Here is a 22,697-nt window from a genome sequence, read left to right as displayed (position 1 = left end):
ACAATATTTGACTAGAGATTTTGTGTGTGTGTGCGTGTGTATGTGTGTTTTCCCTTTTCTGTATATGACAGAAAACACAAAAATACATAAAGTATGAAACTGAATGCAAATGGTTCTGCAAATGTCTCTATCATCTTACAGAATCCAAACAAGTTTCAGAATACTTCTGGGCACAAAAACAAAGCAAATGCTATGCAGCTATTTATTCTAACTATGCATTAACGTCTATACCACTTAGACTTGTGTAACAGCCTGAAGCCATTTTGCCCAGGTAACGTGACAGTGAAGACATTTAAAATTCAGCACTGCAACCTTCATCATCATCCTCAGTCCCCTTTTTCCACACTTTTCTACATGAGGCAGGTTGTCATGTTAACTGTTGGCATTTCCTTTGAATGAATGCTACACTCCTGCCTTCCTCGACACTCATACATGACTGTTGTAGATCTTCTGTCACACAATCCAGCCACCTCTTTGCCTGATGCCCTCATTTCCTCTTACCTTTTTCCTGTCTGCCCCAAATCTTATTCACCAGACTGTCTTCTGCTTTTCTGCATATGTGCCTAAACCACTGTCATCTGTTCTCTTTGATCTTTTCTGCAATTGGAGCTGCTTTGGCTTCTGCTCTTACTTCCTCATTTCTTCATCTGCCCCACAGTGTGCTTCATGCCTCTCAACCTCTTAGAGTAAGAAATCTGGACAAACCCATAAATGGGGGGGGGGGGGCAAAAGCCCCCAAATAGGGAACATTTTTAAATATTGCTCTTACAAACTTAGAAAGTAGATAGAATAATAGGTTTTGCATTAGCACAAATTTTGTGAAGGATGTGAAGTCTGAAACTCAAATCTTTGTCATTATTTTCTGACTTAAATCTTCAATGATTTGCTAGAAAACCACAATTTTATGAAAAACTGGACCACAAATGTGAGGCAAAAATCTGGACATGCTGCAAAAATCTGTACAGATGAGAGATATGGTGTGCATCCTACCACCCTTCACAGGCACTTCATTTCCATCACCTCTAGCTTTCTCATCTGCTCTGCCTTTACTGCCCAGGTTCCTGTACCATACAGTAGTACTGGTTGCAATACTTTTTTGTATACCTTACTTTTCAGCTTCTTTGGCATTCTTCTGTCATATACTAAACCTGACACACTATGCCAGTTGGCTGCAGACCTCTGATTCTAGCTCTGACCTCTTCATTCATACTTCCCTTCTTGTCAGCCACCCTACCCAAATACTTGAAGTAATTAACCTGTTCCACTATCTTCCCTTCTACCTCAGTTCTTAGCTTCTTCTAATTTCCCCAATTTGCTGCCATTACCATTGTCTTATCTGTGCTTAGTCCCATCCCATGTGCCTTCAGTTTTGAATTCCATTCCCCTATCCTTTGCTGAAGTTCTTGCTCAGAGTCTGCCTATAATGCCACATAGTCTGCATACAGCAACTTGGTTGATCTGTCCCCTCCAACCTGTTTGCTAATGTAGACCATCACTGGTATGAACAGAAATGGGCTCAGACTTGAACCCTGGTGCACACCCTCTCCCACTGGGACCCCACTGTAGGGTTGGCACATTTTCAAATGGCCAAAGTGGGAATTTTTGGGACAAACATCAGATTTTACAGGCCGACACATACCCACGGTCAGTACAAATGTTAGAACTTAACTTTGTTGCCTAAATAAATGCTTATTCTTGTAGCATTTTAGTTGTTTATTCTGTTTCTTATAACATTTATGCATTTTAGATACAGAATAACTGTTTTATGCAACTATTACATAAAAGATAGGAAATATTTTTGTCCTAAAATCTCAGGACATTTGTCATTTTTAAAATTTTTTGTCAGGACACAACTGCCCAAAAAGGGACTGTCCCTCGCAAAGTGGGACAGTTGGTAACCCTACCCCACTGTGATACCTAACACTGTTCGAACTTGAGTCATTGGGTCCTTGTACATAGCCTTCACTAATTCTAACAATGTTTCTGGGACTTTGAACTACTGCTGTACTGCCCAAATCAGCTTTTTTGGGATCTTGTCATATGCTTTCTTTAAGTCTAGGAATGCCCAGTTGGACACTTTCCTCATCTCTAGTTCATTCTCAACTTGCTGCATCCTGATCTGAATCAAACAGCTCATCTCCCATCTTACTTTCTACTACTTTGCATATATATTTATCAATCACCCTCTCCAGAACTTTCATGCAATGTGAGAGGAGTTTGACACCTCTGTATTGCCCACAGGTGCAGATGTCCCCTTTGTTCTTGTACACTGACATGAATATGCTTATTCTCCAGTCATCTGGGATATGCCTTTCTCTCCACACTGCTATGAGTAAACTCAGAAACCATTTCTCCCCTATCTCACCCAGCATCTTTATCATATCTGCTATCACCTCATCTGAGCCTGCTGCTTTCCCTAACTTAATTTTCCTAAGTGGTACTCTTACTTCTTCTAGGGTGGGCTCTTCTTCATATGTCATCATAGGCTAGTCTGGGGTAGTACATCTGGGGTTTTCTTCATTCAGAAGTTGCTGGAAGTAGCCATTTCATCTGCTTTGATGTCCTGCATTCTGGTGAGCAGGTTGCTGCTGGCAACCCTTATGTAGGGTGTCTGACTATCTTCTTTATCTTTCTGTCTTTGCCTTGCAACCTGATATAGTTTCTTTGTGCCACCTACTGAGTCACTTTCCAGAAGTTGGTAAAGTGCCTGCAATGCCCTATTCTTTGCTATTGCAACTCCTTTCTTAGTTTCTTTGTTAGTTAACCAGTATTCCTTCCTAGCCTGCTCTGTTTTTTTTCCATCTCCCACTTTTCCCTGCACTATTTCTTTATTTTCATGACTTCCTGGATTTCTGCATTCCACCACCAGCTTTCCTTGTGTATCTTGTTTCCATACCTGGCTCGACCACATATCTCTTCTGTAGCCCCTTACACATGCTGTTTTGAGGTGCTGCCATTCTTCTTCTCCTCCACCTACTTCCTCATCTTCATGGGGTGCTAGAGCCCTGCAACCTTAATATTTCTCAATAAAAACAGAAGTGAATCACTGAATGGATAAACTAAAAACAGAGCTACCTCCACATAACAAGTAAACAATGTTTCACATTTACCTATGAAAATCAACCTGTTGAGTCGCTCATCCTGACTTTCCCATTTCAGCCCAGTCTCCTGTATGTCATACAGCTCGTGGACGCCTTGCAGAATAAACTGTTGGGGCTTGCCTTCAATTGAGATTAGTCCCTGTTCAAAAACAGAAATAAAATTAGAAATACAACCTCAAATTAGAACAAAGATGTACCTGGCAGATTTTTAATGTAATATCACAACATGCCACACAAATGAGAAGCCACTTCCACTGTCATACATATGGGGAAGTTTAAATAATGGCAATTATTACTACTTTGTGTCCACCCACTATGCTGGCATTAATTGCCTAATGGAAAAATAATATATATATATATATATATATATATATATATATATATATATATATATATACACACACACACACACACACACACACACACACACACACACACACACACACACACAAGAAGTCTCTATACCACCTGATCTTCAAGAAGATCCACTACATTGGATGAAACACTTGCATACAAGCTTTCTTGTATCGTCTCTTCTAGGTCTTATTAGGATTCCAAGTTCCCACCATTGGGTGTCTCAACCCTCTGGCTTACAGACAGCATTCCAGTGCAATGAATAATGGAAAAAAAACCCCCTCTATCAAAGAGTCTTTGCTCTTCCTTCAGAGGAGGGCTGCACCAAAAGAAAACAATGACAGTGTTGTCAAATAAACTTAAGTTTATTCATAGGAGGGTCTGCTGCCAGGCTGTAACAACTGCAAAGAATAGATAGAGAAGGAAAGAAAATAATGCACTTAACACAGAAGTCACTTTTAAAGATCAATTGATAAAATGAACAGACCCTCTGCTGTGAGTGGAATACTTTTGTAAGTTCCAAATTCCTGTCTCAAACTTACCCAGAGTGGAAGTAGTTCAAAACACTGAGTATGATTTTTCAAAGGAGTGGAAGGGGTTCCAAAGACAGATGGACTTCTGGAGACATAGTTCTAAAGGAAGACACTCACAGAATGGAGATTCAGGCTACAGTGCTTAGGAAAGGTAAGTAACTATGATCAAGTGGCTGTGGCTTAGATTTTTGCCATAGACATATTCCTCAATACGCATTAAAGGCAGCTACATCCATGGTGCAAAGCCTTGTCACTGTCCTGCTCTAAGGCTTTGAGCTTCCAGTGATAAAGACAGTGTAAATGGCAATGCACTTGGATATTGTCCACATTGTAACTGCAGCAATCTCCCTGCCATGATCAAAGGAAATAAAGAACAATTCCTCCACATGCTCTTAGACATTACAGAGGTAGAATAATAAGATACAATGAAAACAAAGGAAACAGAAGATACCATCTGCCTAGTTTTCTGTACCCCAGAAAAAATAAATAAAAAACAGGAGATAAAGTGCACTGAGTAACACAGCAGAAATAATTTTCAGAAGAAATGAGGAACTGGATGAAAAGTGATGAGATCCTTCCTAATAGAAGACGAGGAAAGGCGAGGAAAGGCTCTCTAACATAACTGCCCAGTTTACAAATCCACAAGTCTGACATGACATCAGGCACAAAGCCAGTCTTAAAGAAGGAAAAGTGTCAAGGACTGTAGTCTGGATTTTTAAGTTTGTACTCACCAATACTAAAACAAAGTTCCACCAAGGCATGAAAACACTAAGAAACTGCCAAAAGTACCAAGGGACATGAAGACCACCAGCCAGATAGTGGTAACAGATGTTTATTCAGCCAAACCAAATGTCACACAAAGCACATTAACGCTTCACAGATACAATACGTTTTCGTTCATAAAAAACATCAGATGTGAACTAACAACATAATGCGCACATATATATCCTCCTAAATTACCACAATTAGCAATCAATTAAGCAGAATGAACCAATTTAAAAAAACTCTTCTTTAAAAGCTTAATAAAATAAATGTATGTATATAAATTTCATTTATTTAAATGCAAATAAATATACAAAAAAAACAGTTTGAAACTTGTTAAAAACCTTGAATTATTAATTGTTTGTTTGTTTGTGTCTTTCAGCTTTTCCCGGTTAGGGGTCGCCACAGCGGAACTCCGGTCCGCTAATGACTGGTAGTTGATTTTTACGTGCCGAGTTACCAGCCCTGACGCACAACCTTCAACGAAGGTATGCCCATTCACGCATGTCTCCACGCAGAAGATGCTCTAGCTGAGAATATGAATAATCCCTATCATTATAAAATAATACTTATAATGCCCTAAAATCATACTTGATCAGTACACATATTGTTTGCTATTAGCGACAAGGGAGGGGGAACAGTACTAATGAACAATTTGATATACGAAGGTAAAATTTATGATATTTTAATGGATACAGTGTCAATTAACAAAATCTAGCATATAGAAAAATAGATCTGGCCTTAAAAGACATGTTTATTGGAAGGTTTAATAGATCAAAAAACACTAAGTTTTCTAAAGGTGGACAAGCCAAAAATTCCCTCTATATTTGGAATCCCCAAAATATACAAAGATGGTTTGGATCCACCTTTGAGACCTATAGTCTCATGAGAAGGACCCAAAACTCTACCTTTGGCTAAATACATCGATTCCAAATTAAAAAGCATTTGGTTAAAGAGAAAAAAAATATTTTGAGGGATTCATGGGATTTTTTAAGAGAATTAAAAGGCTATCTATTCAGGGATGACATGTTGTTTATAACTATTGATGTAGTAGATCTTTTTTTCTAGCATTCCTCATACAGAAGGTATTAAATTATTAGAGGAAATTATTTTTAATGAAAAAGATTTGACACATAATGGCTGCTTGACATGCTTACAGTTGATGGAACTAGTTTTAAAATATAACTTTATACATTTTAAAGGTGAATTTTATCATCAAATAAAAGGAGTGGCGATGGGGGCAGCATGTGCCCCTACCTACAATAATTTAATACTTGCTAGATAGGAAGAAGTAGTAGTTTTAAAATCCATTTATAAGGAATGCTGGTCTATGTACAGGAGATTTTTAGATGATATATGTATTTTATGGGTTGGTCCAGATGGGAAAATACAAGAATTTTTAAGTTTTTTAAACAACAGTACCTCTTTTTTGCAATTTACATAAAAAGTCTCCCAAGAAAGATTGCAATATTTAGATGTTGAGATATATAAAGAAAATAAAAAAATTAATTCTAAAGTATATAGAAAAAAACATGTTTTCAAATTCATATTTGCACTTTAACAGTGCACATCCTTTGCATTATAAAAAGAATATAGTGAAGGGACAATTTGTCAGATCATGCAGGATAACCTCACTTGATAAAGATTTTGAAAAGGAGGTGGAGACCTTAGAGACAACGTTTAAGGCTAGGAAATACCCTGAATTTAGGACTGAAAAACCCAAGAAAGAAGTATGGGATGAGAGAAAGGATAGGTTCAAACCCATTTTAGGGGTCAATCTTGAAAATGAAAGAAATGAACAATATGAAGAAGAGAAGTTTGGAAGGGCACTAGTTTTGGAATATAATGCCAGTGACAACATGATAAGAAAAGTCATCAAATCTGAATGGGAAAGGTTTATAAGTTTTACGGACTTAGAAAAACTATCAAAGGACAATTTAAAAACAGTCTACAAAAATCCCCACAACCTGAAAAAATTAATAGAAAATGACTATGGGCTAGTAAATAAAAGTATGAAAAAGGAATGGAACATATAAATGTGGACATTGTTCACAATGTATATATGTATATAATAAGGAAAACACAGTTTTAGAAGGTAGGGATATAGTAATAAAAGGAAAATAATTTTATAATTGTGATACTAGTGGTCTAATATATTTAGCAGTATGTCAAATCTGTTCTAGTTTTTATGTGGGAAAGACTGAAAGGAAACTAAAGAAAAGAATATACGAGTATTATTATGACATACGTACTAAAAAAAAGACCAACGCTTTACACAAACACCAACAAACATGCACAAATGCCCATTATTTATTTTTTGTTTTAAAAAGGGTTAAGAAGGATATAAGAGGGGGGTTGTGGGAAGAAAGTATTAAGTATAGGGAGCTATGGTGGCAAGTGACTTCACAAGCAAATGTATCACCAGGCTTGAATGAGAATATTTCCACAGCACCCTTACTAAAATTAAGAGCTGCTAAACTGCAAAATTATAATGTTTTTAGAAAAGACACTGTCGCCCTATATGGTTTTAATCATGTTCTTTTAAACATCTTCTTTTGATACAAACTTATTTTTAGCCTATTTAAATAGAAAAAAAATCTTTTTATGTAAGGGGTACATGAGGTTTTTTTTTTTTTTTAATCTTGAAATTTAATTGTAGTACTAGCTTTTAGCCACAAGATGGAGTATTAACATAACGAACAATATGTGCACTGACCAAGTATAATTTTAGGGTATTATAAGTATTATTTTATAGGGCGGCCGCGGTGGTGCAGCGGTTAGCGTTGCCGCCTCACAGCAAGAGGTTCTCCGGTTCGATTCTCGGCTGGGGTGCATTCTGTGTGGAGTCTGCATGTCCTCCCTGTGGTCGCGTGGGTTTCCTCCGGGTGCTCCGGTTTCCTCCCACATCCCAAAGACATGCTGTAGGTGGATTGGACACTCTAAATTGGCCCTAGATATGTGTGTGTGTGTGTGTGTGTGTGTGTGTGTGTGTGTGTGTGTGTGTGTGTGTATGTGTCTTCTGTGGAAGGTTGGGTGCCGGGCTGGCAACTCAACACTGTAATACTCCACTGACAATCATGAGCGGACAGGTGATCCGCTGTGGCGACCTCTAACCGGGAAAAAGCCGAAAGAAGAAGAAGAAGATAAGTATAATTTTATAAGGATAGGGATTATTTATATTTATTAATAATTCAAGATTTTTAACAAGATTCAAACTGATTTTTATATATTTATTTGCATTTAAATAAATGAAATTTATACACATACATTTATTTTATTAAGCTTTTAAAGAAGAGGGTTTTTTTAAATTGGTTCGTTCTGCTTAATTAATTGCTAATTGTGGTAATTTAGGAGGATATATATGTGCGCATTATGTTGTTAGTCCACATCTGATGAAGTTTTTTATGAATGAAAACGTATTGTATCTGTGAAGCGTTAATGTGCTTTGTGTGATGTTTGGTTCAGCTGAATAAACATTCTTTACCGCTATCTGGCTGATGTTCTTCGTGTCCCTTGGCACTTTTGGCAGTTACTCACAAATGCTACATATGCTGCCCCCTGCCCACCACCAAGGCACCCTCTGTTTCCATGCTTTGTTTAATTCCTAGTGCATTAGGCCTATGATTTCAGGGTTTAAAGATGAACAGCTGCATCATCACATCAGTTTAAATCTGAGTGCAGATTTGATGTTCACAGCATTTATCTGAACATTTCAAAATACTTTGAAAATTTAATTTGTGGGCCACATAAGTGACATTTTCAGTTTGTATTTTTTAAATACTTGAAAATGTACCTTTAGGAGCACAAAGTTTGCACATAAAGAAAACACTAATCGACTTTTGACATATTCTGTATTTACTCTAATAGCAAACATTAATTTCAACTTTTGTAGTGAATGTGAGCAAAACATGAGGAACACTTGTAGTCTGTCAAATTCTAATAAATGCAGAACTGAAAAAGGTATGCTGTGAAAATATAAAACATTCTGACTCGCATCTGTCCGATGCTGCTCTTTGCGCAGTGGCATTTAGCAGTGCCCTGTATAGATGCAAAAGCCTGGAAGCTCAATTTTTACCAAACAGCTGTCAGTGAAACCCTTTCAAGCTTTTCTACTGCTCTAGGAGCAACTCAGTTGAGCAGTAAGCAGTGCTGCCTTGCTGATCAACCTTAGCCAATGCAAAGTATAGGTCCCTCTTGTAGTCATCGCACTACCAGCACAGTCCTGTCAAAAACTCATTACTCTTCCCCAATAAAATACACATTAAGAGACTGCTATCATGGATGGAAAGTATCCCTTAATCTCTCTGGCCAGTCTGAAAGACATGGGCATCCTGAGGCAATGTAGCTATTGTCTCATGAATACTGACAACCATTTACTCCTGAAACAAACAAATACTTTATGTGAGAGATGTAGTCACACTATGAAACTGAAGGCAAGACTTTCACATCAGGGCAAATCAAATGCCAAACAGTTGTCAGCACACTCACAATTCCCACAATAAATAAGTACATAACACATAAACCCACATATACAAAGGTACTCACTAGCAACTCAGCAAAAGATCAGAGGCCTCCCAAATGGCAACCACTTAGGTTCATATATCAGTACTAGTCTAACTGCATTTGTGGATCATTTGAAGCCTAGCCGATTACTCCATGTGAGAATCAAACCTTGCACCTTGTTTTTTTAAGGTAAACATCTTAACCATTATGCCAACCTCCCACACACATAACAATGCAAAAAAAAAAAAAAAAACAACCTCAACATATAACATACACACCAGTGTCTTAACAAATAAGCCCATGAGGTGTAACACCACAAATCCTAATGTACTGGTCATAGGTGACTCCACTGTGAGACACACGGATGTTCCCCTCACCAGACTGGATAAGGAATGGGTTATGGTTAGTTGCCTTTCAGGTGCCTGGATCTGTCAAGTCACTCAAGCACTCAGTCGCAAGTACTGGTATGACTCCATCATTGTCCATGTGGGGGTGAATGACTTGAGATGTACCTCACTTAACTATATGAACAGAGACATGACTGAGCTCTCAGATTACGTGTCATAGGCAGGTACAAGCCTAGCCTTAAGCAGCATTCTACCTTCTCCAATGATGATGCCACAATGCAAACAAAAAATAATTGACTTTAACAATAGTCTTAGCTTCTGGTGTCAGTCCAAGGGGATCCAAGATCTGTCAGCCTGGGAAGACATGGTCGACAGGCCACGCTGCTTTGCCAGAGATGGTCTGCACCCACCTCCTCTATTCTGTTGGATACTGGCAAAGGCATCAGCCACCCATACTGTGCCTTTTTAAGGCAGTGTCAAAATCCAACCTCCCAACATAACAAAATCCTGTTGTAAGAATTGATGAGACTGTACTATACTGTGATTAACTGGAAACAACTGAAATGAGACTGAAACAAAAGTCTTTTCTCTATTAATTACCCAAACTCGTGCTGAACAGGTGCCAGTATCTCCTTTATGGACCAAGTCTTGTGTACTTTTCCAGAATGAATTCTCCAAACACTGTAGTTCATTTAATAAGGCTTTATTAGATGTTCACAATATTCAAATACTGTCTTCATTAACAGTGCTGATAAACAATAACAGTTTGTAGAAATGCTGGGATGCTAGCTAGTAGTAACAGTGCTGCTAAATATATCCAAAGTTACTGCACGTCATATTCTGATTGTTTTGAACAACCTAAACTGAAAGTCTTTATGTGACCTGTCTTCTGTACTCAAGCTCGAGTGTCTGTATTGTAGCTTAATCGTCTCTGTAATGTCAGGTCGAACAAACTGATTGCCTGACTTCCCCAACTGTATCTAAAGTACATTTTAATAATACCAAAACCCTGTAATGCTTTACACGCCTTCTTAGCCTTAGTTCTCAGGCCTTGTCTTGTATGTGCTTTATTTAACATTCCAGTAAGGAACATTCTGTACCTAGCAAGATTCTATCTTTCCCTTGAGAAAAGAGCATTCTGTATTTTCTGCAGATTTCATGCTTATCTTTCCTTTCTAATAAACTTGTCTCTCTCTGAAAATGAATGCATACATGTCTGACTCCATATTTTCAGGCCTTATTCTACCTAAATGTACTATAGTGAAATTTGCTGAGAGTACCCTAACTCTAACATTTCCTTGATTCTTCCCTTGAGAAAGAGAACAGAAAAAGAACAGTATGTAGCCATCCCTTGGGAACTGTTATCTCTCATGACCAGCACAGTTATTTTTTCCTTCTGCTTAACTGTCTTTTCTAAAATGCTGACACTACATGTTTTACCTTTTAGTCTATATAACACCTATCCGCGGTGGTGGTGCTGTGGTAGCGTTGTCACCTCACAGTAAGATGCTGTCCGGTTCGATTCTCAGCTAGAGCGTCTTCTGCATGGAGACATGCGTGAATGGGCGTAACTTCATTGAAGGTTGTGCGTCAGGGCTGGCAACTTGGCACGTAAAAGTCAACTGCCAATCATTAGCGGACCGGAGTTCCGCTGTGGCGACCCCTAACCGGGAAAAGCCGAAAGACACAACAAGTCTGTATAACACCTAATTACTTTAAAATGGAAGTTCCTAAACTAACAGTTGCCCCTAAGGTCCATGACGAAAGTCTACAGGGACCTACTTCTGTAGTTACCTTACATTTGTACTGCTAACTACTGTATACAGCTTTATGTTACCTGACTCATAATCTGAAAATACATTTTCTTTATTTGGTAAATAAACATGCAATTTTACTTTTGGCCACTAGATGCCACTTGGGCATTTATGGCCTGTTTGGATTGAAATTTCTTAACTTTATGATTTAATTATAACTAGGCAATTGTTTTTCTTTGTCTGGTGAATAAAATTGCAATTCTAATTATGACCACTAGGCTTGAAGTCTGTTAACTTTATGATTTAATTTCCATATTGCCTAGATTCATAATCTTTAGAGTCTTTACATCTAAGTTCTGATGTATGAATGATATATTCAAAACCTGTACATTATTCTGAAAATGAGTGTACACATCCTTAACCTGTCTTTGTGAATCTTTATTTAAGTTAGAGTATGAACTGTTAACCCTGCCTATTTTTTTTCCATATCTCTGTATGCTGTAATGGTAAAATTACACTGTTCATCATCTGTGCTTTTACCTTATGAACTGGTGCCTTAGTGTACCATGATGTCTCTCTTTTATATCAAATTAAACCTTTTTCTTTTGTTTATAGATTTAAAATTACACTGTTCATTGTCTGTGTTTTTACCTTATGAACTGGTGCCTTAGCGTACCATGATGTCTCTATTTTATATCAAATTAAAACTTTTTCTTTTGTTTATAGATTTAAATCTTTAAACATTGCACTGTTTCTTTTTATTGTACAGCCTATCGAGCATGACGGCTATTTTCTGAAGACTAACTGAAATCAGCATAACTCTATAACTAGTCTTGAAGCATAATTACCATATACTGTATTAACTTGTGTCTATAAATGTTTATTTATATTTGCTGTATAATGCTACTTACCTTTTTTAACTTTTATGTGCTGTAATAGATGACTGCCTGCTAAATTTGTGTCTGAAATATTTTATGAATATTTATGAGCTATAATAATTTACTAAAACATATGCTTTCTGTATTTCAGATCTATACCTTTGCAGTTTCTGTTGCTGTCCTTTTAAATTTCTGAAACTGAATGCATACATGTTTGACTACATATTTTCAAGGCTTATTCTACCTAAATGCACTACAGTGAATTTGCTGAGAATACCCTAACACTTCCTTGATTCTTCCCTTGAAAAAGAGAACAGAAAAAGAACAGTCTGTAGCCTTCCCTTGGGAACTGTTATCTCTCATGCTTGACCAGCAAGGTTATTTTTTTCCTTCTGCTTAACTGTCTTTTCTAAAATGTCTGACACTACATATTTTACCCTTTAGTTGCATAATGCCTAAACTACTTTAAAATGGAAGTCCCTAATCTAACACCTGTCTAGATAAACTCAAGGTACTGCTGCTTAATGCTAGGAATTTGAGCAAGAAACTGCACTCCCTAGAAGCACTCCTCACTTTAGAAGATGCAGACGTCTGTGCAGTCAGTGAGATATGGTTCAAAGGCATAGAAACCAATGCGGCCATGCAGGCCTACAATGCCTTCCATACGTTCAGACTACAAGAAAGAACCAGAGAAGGAGGTGTATCTATCTTCATTAAGGATATGAACACCTCAAGACTGGTCAAACAGTATGACTCTATTGAGCTACTCCATGTCCAGGTAACTATAGGTAAGGTCCCCACCACATCATAGCTAGCTATAAGTACTCCGCCATGAAAAAGAAAAAAGCATACCACATACCTGGACTTACTGGATTCACTTGCCATACAGTCCAACATTTTACTCATGGGTGATTTTAATTATCCTACCATCGAATGGAAAACATACATGACCACAAATATGCTGGCTCACAGTTCTTGGACTTTGTCACTGCAAATGCTCTTGAACAGCTAGTCAACACACCCACAAGAGGCTCAAATGTCCTGGACATATCACTGACATGGGAGATCACTGCACCCCCCCATGTGAGTTCCTCTCTGGTAAGATCGGACTACAAAACCATGTTATTCGATTGCAATTATAAGACCAGATACCCCAATCAAGCTCAAAAATGCTTAAGACTTTTTCAAAGACAAACTACCTCATACTAAGTGATGGTATAAGAAGTTTCAAAGCCCCCCTCAAATGCAGATAACACAGACTCCTATGCAGAGGTGTACACCAATGCCCTGCATAAGCACTTAAGCAGTTGTATAGAATCGGCTGTATCTGACAGGATTAAAATCACATCTTGCCAAAAAAACAAGCCACCCTGGTGTACCCCTAATATAAGCAGGCTATACAACAAGAGAAAGAAACTAATGTCTAAGAACAACAGGGAACTGGCTCAGCAGAGGAAGAAATCCCTCTCTGGCTTAAACAAACAAATCAGAGATCTTGAGTAGTACGCCAAAGCTAATTACGGTATGAAAATCGTCTCCCTAACTAAGGATAGTCACAAGGCATTCTTTATGTAAGTCCAAAATCTAATAGGGAATACCCAGCTATGCGATGAACAGGTTATGGATGGCACTACCCATACTCAACTGGAGGTAATAGCCAACCTGCTAGATGGCAGATATGGAGCAAACTTCACCCCCTGACCCCTCCGTTCATCCCTAAAAATATACCTGTTACCATTCCACAGCCTATTATCTCAAGAAAGCAGGTCCTCTTAGTGCTATCCAAGGCAAAAATAAGGCATCAGTGGGACCAGGTAACATCCCAGGTTGCCCTTTCAACAACTTAACACATGACCCACTTGGAACCCTGTTTAACCACAGCCTGCAAACTGGCTACATTCCAGAGGAATGGAGGACAGCAAAAGTAAACCATCTGCACAAAGGGGGATCATCAACCAACCCTGAGAATTACAGGCCCATAAGCCTGACCAGGCTCATCTGCTGGGTCATGGAAAGAATCATTGTGGACCTTATTAACAAGGACATAGGTAAACCTCTGGACTCAACCCAGTTCGGATTCGTTAAAGGTAGATCATGCCAGTTAAACATTTTTGAGAAAGTCGCCAAAGCCATGGATGAGGGAAAGGCAGTGCATACCATCTATGTTGACCTAGCCAAGGCATTTGAAACAATACCCCACTCCGATATTACAGAGAAACTCTTACCAATTGGGAATTAACCCCTACATTACCAGATGGGTAGCCAACTGGCTCACCGACAGGACATATACTATCAAAGTAGGTGACTTCACCTCTAGAAAAAGACCAGTCACCAGTGGCATACCACAGGGTTCTTTGCTGGGCAACTTACTGTCAGAATTTCTTTCTCAGAAGTCCAGGTAAACTTGGATGAGCTGTGGCTTGACCAAGTTCACTGATGACTGCAAATTGGGAGCAATCATTGAGTCCCCCACGGATGTTAATATACTGCAGACAGGGTTAACACAGACAAATGACTGATGCCAAAGCCACGGATTAAAGCTAAATGCAAAAAAATGTATTATTTTTCCCTTTGGGAAAGCTGACATCCCTGCTAATAACATTATAGACAGCACCCCCCCAAGTGTAGACCCACTAGTACATGATCTGGGTACTCAGGCTAATAGCAACCTGAACTTTGACCACCACGTATCCACAGTAGTAAGGAAATCCTTCTATGTGGCACATCTTAGAAGTAAAGGTATAACACATCTAGAGCTATATAATTCTATTATACTCATCCCTCATCAGACCAATAATTGAGTACAATGTTCCTTTTTGCATGTAGCTTTTTATTTTATTTTTATTTATTTATTTAACATTTGTTAACTGGGAAAGTCTGACTTAGAACGAGACAATTTTCAGTGGAGTCCGGGGAAGAAAAATGCTCTAGATGTATGTCTTTGTAACGTGGGAGGAAATCAGAGCACATGGAGGAAACCCACACAAACGCAGGGAGGACATGAAGACTCCGCACAGAAGTCATCCAGCTGAGAATCAAACTGGAGAACCTCTTGCTGTGACCGCTGCACCACTGCACTGTCCACCTTACCAGACACCTGCTATAATTGGAGAGACCACAGGTTTCTCACCAAGAAATTACAGGGTACACAAAACAAGTCTTATGCTGAAATACTGACAGCCCTGTCACTGTATTCTGTTTCCTACAGGTTGCTAAGGGATGACCTGTGCATGGCTTACAGAGCAGAGTTTGTGGTTGTCTTTAGCAAGGGTTATGGTGTTAAGAAAGGATAGTAGAGCTGTGGTCGTACTATGGGATGGAAGCCGTGCTGTGTTGGAGTGAGCAGATTTTCCTGTGTGAGATAATGCATAACTTATTTGTGTATGCATTTCTCAAGGACTTTAGAGAGAGGATAGTGATAGGTCTGAAATTAGAGATTTCAGTGGAGTTACCCCCTTTATGAATTGGAAGAGTGCAGAACCGTTCCCAGATAGATGGCACTTTGGACTCGCAGATGGAGCAATTTATTAGTACAGATACTGGTATGGCAAGGGAGTGTGCAGCAATTTGGAGAAAATAGGAAGGCATGTTACCTGCAGAAACAGAGCAAGGTCTGAGCTTTGACAGTAGAGTTTTGATATAGTTAGTGGAAATGGGTTTGAGAGAGGAGGAGTAGACTGGGCTAGTGGTTGAGAGTGGTGAAAGGTGGTTAGAACTATTATTGTTTGAGAGATTGGGGTTAAAATGTTTGGAAATTGATTCAATAAAATAGGTGTTAAAAGTATTGGCAGTTTCATCAGGTGACTTGTTGGGACATGGATTAGGTGAAGTTGGGTTGCCTGGATGTAGTATATGGTTTATGACATTCCAGAATTTTTTTGGGTCAGATTTTAGTGTTTTGGGGGTATTATAATAGAAATCTTTTTTGTCTTTGTAGTTTTTTTTGTCTGATTTCTAAGTTCTTTATACTTTTGCAAGTCAGCTGGTAGCTTGGTTTGTATCCATATTTTCCATGCTCTATCTGTGGTTTTCAATTCACGTGAAACAGATCGCCTCTCTGACTCTCTTCAAACGCAACCTAGTTCAATGAATGGATGACTGCATATTCACTCCTGGGGTGGCGGCATGTCCCTTCTGGACAGAGGAAGTCAGTATTAACTACCGTAGATTCTTATCTCTGCAAACTTCTCTCACCTAACCACTGACAACTGAAGCAACTCGGGATAAAATATGGCTAAGCTTGCAAGGGTTCTAGGGCCGTTAGTCTAATAACCTTCTATGAACCTATGTAGAAACTGCTATTTCTACTGTACAAACCTCTGCAACTTGAATATGATCAAATGCAAGAAACTCTGACCATCACATTATGTATCACTCTTTTCAGGCATATTGCACCTGACAGTGAAGAATCATGTTCACCTAGCCACAAGACACAGAAAGTGGACTTTCAGAAAAGTACAATTGTGTAATTAAAACTTACCATTACAGTGGATGATCACTGCTGCAGTAGCCTCAGCTATATGTGTTACATCCTGCAAAGGATGCAACAGCTGGCCAGCTTCCAAAGCTTCAGAGCACCTTCCATGTGTCCAAAAGGTCAGTCAGCTCAAACTGAATAAAAGACAAATTTGGGCACAAAGCCCTCCAGAGCTTTCCTGCCAGCAGAGAGAGGAAGGTTGAACCCTGAAATGACAATGCTAGGAACAAATATAAATAAATACATAAATTAAATGTCCACACCCTGGCATAAAAAACACCAAAAAACAAGGGAGAGGCTACTGCAGCCGTGATCATTTGAACATCTACTGTTATGGTAAGTTTGCTTACACAAGTGTACTGCGGTCATTATACTGATCACTGCTGCAGTGGCCTTGGCTATATGGGTAGATGTAGGTGGAAGGAGAAGTGTCCAGGACCCCCTGAACAATGGTTCTAGCAAAACTTGACCTGTACCTACAGAAGGAATCAAGGATACAGTGCTTTGTAAAAGTAACAGTGGAAGCCACAGCTTCTAGAATCCAACTCTTCCCAAACAGTCATACATGAAGCAAAGGTCCTGGTCAAGTGGGCTTTGACCATGCCTGGAATAGTTTTGTTATGGTGAGGATAACAAAAGGTAATAGCCTTACACAACCATTTGTAAATAGTCTGTTTTGATACAGGTTATCCCGTCTTATTACCTTCACAAGAATTTACCAATTATTCTGAACATCTGAAAGATTTAGTTCTGTCAAGATACTTCCCAAGTTATCTGTGGACATCCTTGATATAGAGTATCCCTCCTCCATCAGTTTTAGGTTCAGGAAAGAAAACGTGGAGATGGATAGTTTGGCTTAAATTAAACTCTAACACCACTTTAGGCAAGAAAGGGTTAGTTCTGAAAGAAACCCTATCCCTATGGATAATAAGACAGGGATGACAACATAAGAGCTTGCAACTCGGATACCCTTCTTGCAGATGTCAAAGCAATCAGTAAAACTGTTTTCCAAGTTAAAAACTCCATGTCAGCTAGATTACCTGGTTCAAATGGACCAAGTGTTACCTTCTCAAAAACAAAATTAAGATTTAATGGAGGGGCCACCAGTATTCTTGGAGGCTTCTTATGTCCAACCCTTTCAAGAACATTCTGCCATGAGACTGTACCAAAAGAGGAGTACTCATGGGCAGACATGCTGAAATGGCCAATAAATGAACCTTACCTTACCAGAGGAATAAGAAAGGTCACAAGATAGTAACTCACACAAATATTATGAAATGAGATAACTATACCTGAATGGGTGCTGATTATGTTGTTGGCACCAACTAGAAAACCTTTTCCACTTGCTTATATGTGGATCCTTTTGCAACAGCATTCTTGCCTCCATAAGTACCCGCTGCATGTCCTCAGTAAGCAGGTGTATGAAAGGAATTAAGACCTTTTCATCCAGGCAATCAACAAAAGATGACTGATGTTGGGGTGTATCAAACACCCCGGTTCTTGAGTGAGTAGATCCAAATCTGAGAGGCAGCTTGTGGTAAATGTTCCTGGCCATTTCCAAAAGAAGGGAGAACCATGGTTGCCTGAGCCAGAAATGAGTCATCACAATGATCTTGGGGCATTCCTTCTGAATCTTCAGAAATACTCCTGATATTAGTGGAAAGGGTGGAAAAGCATACTGGAACATCCTTGTCCAAGGAAAAGGAAGAGCATTGACAAGGCTTTCTTGCATGGAATTCTGGAACAGAATCTTGTCAGATGATTGTTGAGAGAGGAAGCAAAGATGTTTAACTGTGAAACTTCCCACAGATGGATCAAATCTTGTAAGACCCCCCCCCCACTGATCTCATTTCCATTTCTGAGGGTCTGCCTTGGTCCTGCTTAGCTTATGCGTCAGTTTTGTTCTCACAGAATACAGGATGTCTGTGGAGTGAGATTGTTTTGTGAAGCTATATCCCCAAGCTAACATGGGTAGTTTGCAAAGGGTCTATATCATATGAGCGAATCGCACAAATTGCGAACGCTCATAATATCGAACATACTGGACCTCGAACTTCCTATTGTGGGGGGCTGTACCCATCCCCCCGTTAAATATATATTCCAACGCTGAGATCACACTACAGTAACGAAAGGGCAAATATCCCATTTTTCACTGTACCGTGAGCTCAAAAAAGCACTTTGGGGTCCGGTACGTTCGATATTATGAGCGTTCGCAATTTGTGCGATTCGCTCATACGATATAGACCCGTTTGCAAAGGGGGTATGATCTGGTTCCCCCTTGCTTTTTAATGTACCACATGACTGTGGTATTGTCTGTAGCCACTTGAAGAAGTCCCAGGGATCAAAGCTGGTTCAGACAACTGAGTGCCTTGATCAGGGCAAGCATCTCATTAACATTTATGTGCATGCATCTGTCCTTTGTGTCCCACACGCCATGCACTTTTATTCCTCCAGAAACTACTCCCCAAGCAAAGTCAAAATCGTCTGTGGTGACTGACTGCTCTGGAGCAAACAGAGAGCAGGGGAGACCTGGATTTAAGGACATCTGTTATCTCCACCAAAGATTTCTCTTCTGACAAACCCCAGCACTGGGATTTGAATATAAAGGATGTTGGTATTGAAACCAAAAAGATTTCGGATACTACTGTAACTTTCTCATGGGGAGTGTTGTTAGGGGCATCATGAAAATCATAGATACCATGAGACCTAATATAGGGCTGCCACCTTTTCAAATGCCCAAAGTGGGACATTTTTTGGAGAAACGTGAGATTTTGCAGGACAAAATGTACCTCTGGCCTGTGCAAAAGACAGAGCTTCACCTTTTTGCCAAAATAAAAGTTTACTCTTGTAGCATGAGTTGCTTATGCTATTTCATATAACATAGGTGTTTCAGATACAAAATAACCATATTATGCAACTATTAAAGAAACCTTATGAAATATTTTCGTCCTAAAATCTCAGGACATTTGCCATTTTTTAGATTTTTTTGCAGGACACAACTTCCCAAAGAGGGACTGTCCTTGGTACAGAGGGACAGGTGGTAACCCTAACCTAAAATCCAGAGGCAATCCCTCGCAGTGTCCAAAGTTTGAGTGGAAACCCTTAGAAATATATCTAGAGAAAGATCTATTTTTTTCCTGTGGAAGAAAATCTCTTTGAACTGAGTTGTCTAGTTGATATCCCAAAAACATAATCTTGTGTAAAGAAGTCAAGAAAGACTTTTGAATGTTCTCTTGGAATCCCAGCTTGTGTCAGAGATATCTCACCCAAGAGCCTGATTCCTGACACTTTGAAAAACACTCTGCAAAGATAAGAAAGTAGGCTAAATATGGAAAACTGTGGATACCCTGTAGCCTGAAATGAATCATAACTGGAGCTAGATACTTCATGAAAGCTTTTGGTGCAGTGGATAATCCAAAGGGTAAGGCAGAAAGCTGATAATGTGATTCAGACACACAAAACCTTAAGAAACATCTGAAGTGTGGATGAATAGGGATGTGACAATAATCATCTTTTAAGTCTAGAATTACCAGGAAACTTGAAAGAAAAAGAAGAGGCAACAAGTTGTGAAGTGACATCATTCTAAATGTGGGCACTATCACAAACACGTTTAGGAAAATAACCAAGAAAATCCATCCATAAGGTTGAAGTACAAATAGAACACATATTTGCAGTTGCCAGAAGTAAAACCCAGTATTGTTTTAAATAGCTCTTTCACCCACTTCATTCCAAAGAGGTGGCCTGCCCCTGGGATTCCGGATACTGGCTAAGGCTCTAGCCACCCCTACAGTGCCTTTTTTAGGCAAGGTTCAAATGACAAATTCACCACCGTAACAGGTACAAGAAAGAAGAATCTGAGGGTATTGCTACTCAATGCTAGAAGTCTAAACCTCAAAATGCACTCACTTGAGGCACTCCTTAAAATGGAGAACATCGACATCTGTGCAGTGACAGAGACCTGGTTCAAGGCTCCAGAGAGTACCCCTGCATTACCAGGCTATAATTCATACCACACCTTTCAGCCACCTAACCTGGACTGAAACACTAAAGGTGGAGGCGTGTCCATATTCATTAAGGATATCCACACCTCCAGGCTAGTTGCTCAGCATAATGCATCCGAGATTATCTAAGTGCAACTAACTCTGGGCAAGACCGCAATCCAAATTGTAGCTTGCTACAGATCTCCCACCATGCCCCAGGATTCCCACTCCTCATTTCTTGATACACTGGAAAATATTAGGGTACAACCTAACACCCTAATAATGGGCGATTTCAACTACTCCACCATTAACTGGGAAAACTACTCATGGACCAACTCTTGTGCTCAACGTTTTCTGGAATTCATAAATTCCAATGCCTTGGATCAACTTATCCACACCCCCACCAGGGGCAGCAATATCCTAGACCTGGTTATTACCAACATGGGCAACTGGTGCTCCACACCAGAGGTCAATTCCTTGTTGGTCAGATCCGACCACAAGCTAATCACCCTAGACATCCACATCCCTCCCCACCCCCCATTAGGGAAACCACAGTAAAAAAATTCTCCAAAGCCAACTTCACGCTCCTTAAGACAGAAGTGGCAAACTTCACGACACCTATGCTGACAGACAATAGAGGTATGACTGCTGAATCCTACGCAAATGCACTTTATAAGCACTTACACGAGTGGCATGGATCGTGCAATCCCTAACAGAACCAAGATGCTATCCTCCAAAAAAAGGAAGCCAATCTGGTGGTCCTCTGCCATAAACAAACTCTACAACAGAAGAAAGAAACTGTTGCAAAAAAAGAGTAAAATCCCATGATTGGAAAAACTCCCTGGTCAGCCTCAGTAAGAAGCTGAGATCCCTCATAAAATCCTCCAAAGCTAGTTATGAAAACAAAATCGCAACTGACTCTAAAGACAACCACAAAGCATTCTATAGCTATGTCAAGAATCTCAATAGCAACACTCAGATCTGCTCTGAGTTACAGCACAATGGCACTAAATATACAGAACCAACTGATATTGCCAACATCCTGGCAGATAGGTTCAGTGCTAACTTTACCCCCCTGTCATCCCCTAAAGGGTCCATCTCTATACCAAAAGAATGCAAAGTTCCTGTAATCATGGCTGCACAGGTAAAATAACACACGATCCAAAGCCAAGAACACAGCATCCATGGGACCTGATAACATCCCAGGCTGTGTTCTACATGAACTACAGAACGAACTGGCACCCCACCTAAGTACCATGTTCAATCATAGCCTCACCTCAGGCTATGTGCCCACTGAATGGCGCACATCGATGGTTATCCCACTCCACACAGGGGGAGCCACCACGGACCCCAGAAACCACTGCCCCATTTGCCTAACGAACCTAGTCTGCAAGGCTATGGAATGTATCATCATGGAACTTATAAACAATGACATTGGTAATCTCCAAACAAAGGACCCCACCCAGTTCGGGTTTGTAAAAGGCAGATCATGTCTCCTAAACCTGATAGACTTCTTTGAAGCAGTCACCAAAGCTGTAGATGAGGGTAAGGTGGTCCACACAGCCTATCTAGATCTCGCCAATACTTCTGACACAATCCCCCACTCTGGAATTATAGATAAACTTACTAAACTAGGTATAAATCCCTATGTCACAAGATGGATTGCCACCTGGCTCACTGACAGAACTTCTCCACACTGTGAAAGTAGCAGACTCCAAATCCAGCTTCAGACCAGTGACAAGTGGTGTACCACAGGGTTCAGTCCTGGGTCCTCTCCTGTTTGGTATCTACTTCTCTGAAGTACAGGCTAACACAGAAGGTCTTTGGCTAATGAAGTTCGCAGATGACTGCAAACTAAGAGCCATAATCAAAACTCCAAAAGATGTGGACATTCTACAAAAGGGCCTCGCTGAGACAGATGCCTGGTGTCAAAGCCATGGTTTCAAGCTCAATGCCAAAAAGTGCATTGTCATCCCTTTTGGTAAAAACTCTGTACCCATGAACTACC

General features: G+C 39.6%; 1 protein-coding gene across 2 annotated transcripts in view; it reads right to left on the bottom strand.

Moving 5' to 3' along the window:
• The window catches only part of CBWD3 (COBW domain containing 3), a 950,215-nt gene that overhangs the window by 771 nt on the left and 926,747 nt on the right, over positions 1-22,697 (bottom strand). For both annotated transcript variants that reach the window (XM_044064329.1, XM_044064328.1), the window contains one exon: positions 3,111-3,240. In XM_044064329.1, the coding sequence (XP_043920264.1) occupies positions 3,111-3,240 (130 nt within the window). The remainder of the gene's footprint in view (positions 1-3,110; positions 3,241-22,697) is intronic.

Source organism: Protopterus annectens, chromosome 2.part2 (genome assembly GCF_019279795.1).
Source record: "Protopterus annectens isolate FY-2018-M chromosome 2.part2, PAN1.0, whole genome shotgun sequence".
Lineage (NCBI taxonomy): Eukaryota > Metazoa > Chordata > Ceratodontiformes > Protopteridae > Protopterus > Protopterus annectens.
This window is presented reverse-complemented; position numbering and strand designations above follow the sequence as displayed.